The 6,108-nt window shown below is 39.6% G+C and overlaps 1 protein-coding gene across 1 annotated transcript in view; it reads right to left on the reverse strand.

Moving 5' to 3' along the window:
* Window positions 1-6,108, reverse strand: part of LOC102811747 (chromosome unknown open reading frame, human C5orf42) — a 190,709-nt gene that overhangs the window by 119,517 nt on the left and 65,084 nt on the right. Inside the window, 2 exon segments of the mRNA XM_006876934.1 lie at window positions 2,191-2,355; window positions 5,572-5,789. Coding sequence (XP_006876996.1) covers window positions 2,191-2,355; window positions 5,572-5,789 — 383 coding nt within the window.

The following is a 6,108-nucleotide window of genomic DNA, read 5'->3' on the forward strand; positions in this document are numbered from 1 at the left end:
TCAGACTGCAAAGTCGCTTGAACTGCAAGGTCAGTGGTTCAAGCTCACCAGCTGCTCCTTGGAAGCCCTATACAGGGTTGCTATGGGTCAGAATCAACTTGATGGAACTTAACAACAACTACATCATGAGGCTTATACATTAATGACCGTTTTTACAGAAACAGAAGAAGAGGAGCAAGTTAAATGACAGGAAATGGGATAACAATCAGGAAAATCTAAACATGGTATGGGGAAATTTTCCCAGTTTAACAAAACAAGAATGAAGAAACAAATCAAAGGGAAACTGTTACAGAATAAAAGAAATCTAAGAGACACAACAAACCCAGAAGAAAAGGATTGGCAGTAGGGTTGCTATCTATTTTCTCCCTCTATTGGTCACTTCCAGAAAGACATGACTAGGACATGTCTTTCTGTTAAGAAAGCTAATGTCTGACATTCTGGCAAATACATTAATGGTCATTCCTAGCAGGATGTAATGAATTTGCCTAGGTCCATTGTTGTTAACTGCCATCAAGTAGGTTCCAAATCATAGCAACCTATAGATAGGGTCTCTGAGGAGTCCTGGGGTGGGACTGCAGGGTAATGCGCTGGCCTGCAAGATCATTTTGAACTGCAAAGTTGGCAATTCAAGATCACCAGCAGCTCCTCGGAAACCCTATATGGGGTTGTCGAGTTGGAACCAACTCAACAGCACTTAACAACAACAACATTGGGTCTCTGAAGTGCGACTGGTTAGTTTGAACCAACCACCAACCTTGTGGTTAGAATCCTGTACTTATCCCCCAGCACGACATAGATCAGTTATCATAAATAAATCTAGAACGGAACACAACATCCTAGAAAATGTCATATATGTTACGTAACTAAAAGGATCTAAATGGGAGATGCTCGATAACCGAAATAGGGTAATGATAAGTAACATTCATAGCTGGAGACCTCATGTGTTAAATGAAAGCCAGAAACTTCTTATGCAGGAAGAAAAGATCTGGGGACTGGTGTATGCAGTCCCAGATTTCCCTAGGTTAACATGTGTTTTGTCATTATCTGTATCCTTGTAATTATTTGTAAAGTTTGACCCTGGCAAAAATCTTAAGAAGCTGATTCCAAAGTATCCCTAATTTTAAAGAATCTTTAGTCTTTATATTCTAGCTGAGTTAAAAACTAAATGAGTGAGCTTATAGTCAGGGGTTAGTAAATAACATCAACCTTTACAATATGTAACACTAAGTAAAAAGATGCCAAAAATAAAGTTTGCTAAAACAAATATTTTTTTAAGGTCACTGGAATATACAACTGTAAAACCAATCTTAAATAATTAAAACCAAAACTAATACAGGTAAGCTCTTTTGTCTTTCCTTAATAAACATCTTAAAAATAACACTGTTATGGCAAGACAGAGAATGAATATTGTCTTAGCTTGCATTTTTTGATAGCTTTATATAAATCTCACAAACCTGTCTAAAAATTATCAAAACGATGTAACAGCAACTTACTGAAGTTTCTCTAAAGAGTTCCCACTGAAAAAAGATACAGATTTTTGTTTTAACTTTCAAGAAAAGCTGAATTAAAGATATTTGGGACTGTTCAATTTATTTCCACAATGCAGACAGATATAGACAGTCGGAGAGCCAGCCCACAAAAGACTTGCAGTTGGGTAAGCGGACATACCGGCCAATGTTCTGTATGGCTGGAAATAAAAATGCAGTGGAAGCCAGTATAAAAAGGGATAAATGGCAGCCCCCAAATCACACTAAAGTGCGTATTTCAGGAAACTGACAAGGCGAAAGTCTGACTAGTGGTGATTACTGGATGGAAACACATAGGTAAGAATACTGTCTACTTGGACCCCAAGTAAGTCTCACAGAACACAGATTACACCTCAGGGAGAAAGGGGAGAAACTGTGCTTAAATTTTCAAGACTGTGGGGAAAAACAGCTACTGAAAGGACCTGGAATTAACTAATGAGATTACAATCTAGTGCCAGCCAGAGTGCGGTGATCACAGAAACCCAATTTGGAGTCTTTTATCTTTTCACAGAAACTACCTGATCTATCTAATTTACTGATTGTAAATAAACCTGGAATCTATGCATTTGTAAAGGCAGGGCTCCTTGGAAAAGTGTTGTTATAAATGTTAATAGCTGTTATATATTTAAGTTAACAAGGCACATAGAGCTAGACATTTCCATACCTTCTGCATGACTTTTCTTGCCCACCTCAATCGCACAATGTACCACTGTGCACAAGGAAAAGAACACCGAGCTGCCCGGAAAAGCAAGAGAATACGTTGAAGGATTCCAGACACCTTTTGGCGGTAATCTTTTTCAGCTTTTAAAAGAAGATCATCACCATCTTCCTGAGGAAATAATACATTTTAGTAGCTGGTAATAAGGAAACTTTAAGCGTTAAAGTGAAAATAAAGACGTTGTTGTTAGTTACTATTAAGTTGATGCTGACTCATGATGATCCCATGTGTGCAGTAGAACTACTACACTGCGTTTCAGGACTGTGACCTTTGGGGAACAGATTGCCAGGCTTGTCTTCCAAAGTACCTTTGAGTGTATTCAAACTGTCAACTTTTCCACTCTTGGATGAGCACCTAACTGCTTTGTTGTTGTTGTTGTTGTTAAGTGCCATCGAGTCAGTTCCGACCCATAGCAACCCTGTACAGGGTTTCCGAGTGTGTAAATCTTTACGGGGTTAGAAAGCCTCATCTTTCTCCCGCGGAGCAGCTGGTAGTTTCGAACCGCTGACCTTAAGGTTCGCAGCCCGATTAGTAACCACTATGCTACCAGAGCTCCTTAACTGCTAGCCACATGATATTCAGTGCTTCTCAAGGAAAGAATTTCCTGAGGACTCATAAAGGACATTTTAAGGCCTGGCCTTTGAGATGCCAACGATAACTGTTTTCTAGTGTTGAAGAAACACATCATCTTTCTCTGCCTCAAACAATGTAAAGAGCTAAAATTCCCATCTTCTTCTGAGAATAGTTTAAGCCTAGTACTCCGAATTCCAGAGTCTTGGGTGGCGCTGTGGGTTAATGAGCTGGACTGCAAAGTCAGTTTGAATCACAAGGTCGATGGTTCAAGCTCACCAGTCACTCCTCAGAAACCCTACACAGTGTCGCTATGGGTCGGAACCATCTCAACAGCACTTAAATGACAACAACTCCGAATTCCATTGGTTGGATGTCACAAAGACAGCTTCTTCTAAGTCTAGACAAATCCTACAACTTCAATGACACCTCCTCATAAAGCCTACTCCAGCACTTTGTTCATATCTCCATGAGAGCATTGATAATTTATTCTGTATGAATCAGTGCATTTGTTTCCCTCTTTACTGAGAATGCCTCAAGAAGGGCCTTTTCATCCATCTTTGTATTATCACAGTGCATAGAACAGTCCAGCACAAAGGAGAACTCTAATATATGTTTACTGAATAAATGCTGTTTGAACCAGTAGCTAAATATTATTTTCCCAGGTAGCGACATAATGTGAATATTTTAAACAGGTGTCAGCCCTTCCCATTTAAATAATCAATTTGGGAGGGGTATCTGCCATTCTCCTCTATATGCCATATGAATTAGGAAAAGCTGAGCTTACAACTCCAGCTTCCAGTGAAAGCTGTCATTGTTTGCCAATCAACTGCTTGTATTGGCCCTAGCCGTGTGATCTAGTCAGAACAAGAGTGATTCTTAACACTCACGTTCAGAATGCTGGGACCAAAATACTTTATTTTTTATTCTTCTTTTCTCTCTCCCTCTGGATATGGACAAGACATCTCTAAAAGCTATTGGTGGCCATTCTGCTACCACGAGGGGTGCATCCGTAAGCTGACACTTGACACCCATAGAAAACAAACTGTTAACATCAGGGCAGAAGCCTGATCTACCCAGTGGGCTTCTTCTTTGTTGTTGTTGTGATGTGCCGTGGAGTCAGTTTCTGTACAGGGTTTCTGAGGCTGTAAATCTTTATGGGAACAGAAAGCCTCATCTTTCTCCTGCAGAACAGCTGGTAATTTCGAACTGCTGACCGTTAATAAATTTTAATAATTCCTAGTTAATAAATGTCTTTACAGTTTAAACTATTTTAACTCAATATTCTATTCACCAAAAAAGGTTGTAATAATGTGATGTTTGTAATAATTCTTACATTTATTGACTAATTATTATATGGCCCAGGCACTGAGCTAAAAGTTTTTATAAAATATCTCACTAAAGATTTTTCATATCAAGGATCAAGCCTGTCCCTTTAGTACACAGGGTTGATAGGAACGGGAACCTAGACACTGGCTACCAAAAATGGGGGGCTATAAAGGCATAAAGGGAACCGTCGCCCAGAGAAGGATGTCATGCTGCATAAGATGGAGGGTCAGAGAAAAAGAGGAAGACCCCTAACGAGATGGTTTGGCCAGGTGGCATCATTGATGGTGTCAAGTGTGGCAGCGGTATTGAGGTTGGCCCAGGATAGGACATTGTTTCGTTCTGCTGTGCATGGGGTCGCTATGAGTCAGTTCCGACTCGATGGCAACTGACAACAACAACAAAGGCACAAAGTGGCTGGCTTATACTTTCAGGAGTACACTTCCTTTCAGAATGAAGGGACTAAGGCAGAACATCCACTAAACAGTTTTCCTCTTGTCCAGATGGGTGAAAAGACATGGGGGAGACTGGGAATAGGATTCTTTTGATTTAATACTGAGTGAGTGTTATCATGATCAATTGCAATTGTCACAACTGTAAATGTAGAAGACGTGAAAACAAAAATGGGGGAGTAGTTAATCTTTCATTCCAGGAACAGAGGACTCTAGGGCCATGAAGAGGAAAGAGCATGAGTGGACCTTGGGATTCTAATTAGAAAAGAGGCAACAGAGAAGGAAGCAGAGGAGATGACATACAGAGATAGAGCAGCTGGGGACTCTAGACCCACGGAATAAGAAATGCTATGTGCCTGCAGGCAGGAGGCTGGCCTGCAAAATCGGTCCTTTGGATATTTAAATGAATATATATTTTCTGTGTGGCATGTGAAAAAAGGAGGAGGGGGAATAGAGGTAAATACTGTTAACTGATGGAGCATGGAGGGGACTGTAATCATTGCGATGAAACAAAATACGATTTGTTGAGTGTAAAATTGATGATCTGCCCTACAAACAATCACTCCAATTTCAATAAAAGCTTTAAAAAAAAAAACTCACTTAACCCTGATAATAATGTTAAGAGATAGGCACTATTATCATCTGCATTTTATAAATAAATCAACCTAAAAAGCAGTATAGAAGGAGTCTTGGTGGCACAGTGGTTACGCACACAGCTGCTAACCCGAAAGTTAGTAGTTCAAACTCAACAATCACGCCACAGAAGGCAGACATAGTAGTCTGCTTCCGTAAACTATTTACACCACTGGGAATGCAATGGGGCAGTTCTCCAGGCACTCACTACGAGTCAGAAAAGACTTGACAGCTAAGGGACACAGCACTGTAGTACACTGCTTAGTGACTATTATCCAGTTCATTACATTAAAAACAGGACAAAACTAAGTCTGAATGGCTTTCGAGTTTAATGAACTGAACTTACTTCACTAAGAATAGCTGGCTGAGGACAATATAACGGAGGAGCTGGAAGATACAAGCCTGCAGGCACTAAGCCCCACAGTCTCTTACTGAAGTCCTTGGCAGAGTCTATTAGCAGGTGAAACGTCTCGGACAGAATATCTGAATCGGCCATAACTGCAGCTTTCAGGACTTCTTGCACTGAACCAAACAGAAGATTTGCATCTTCCTCTTCAATGGGATCTATCAAATACAAAATTAGGTAAAGTAGTTGAAAAATTAAATTCTAATTTCATCCTATTTTGTAGGATAAAATTCCAAAGCCAAAAAATTTGAGAATGGGCATACTTGTTAACAGAAATTTATGACAGATTTTGCTACCTTAAGATTACAAGCAATCAGAGCATGCAATTTCCCCACCCCCCCAGAATCATACAAGAAGATATGTTGCTATAACAACAATGCAATAAAAACATCATTAGGATTTACTCCAGTGTCCAACAATAATAATGAAAGTTGAAAAAATATTAATGGGAAAAAAATCAAGGGATCAAAATAATTT

Source organism: Chrysochloris asiatica, unplaced genomic scaffold, assembly GCF_000296735.1.
Source record: "Chrysochloris asiatica unplaced genomic scaffold, ChrAsi1.0 scaffold00430, whole genome shotgun sequence".
Classification (NCBI taxonomy): Eukaryota; Metazoa; Chordata; class Mammalia; order Afrosoricida; family Chrysochloridae; genus Chrysochloris; species Chrysochloris asiatica.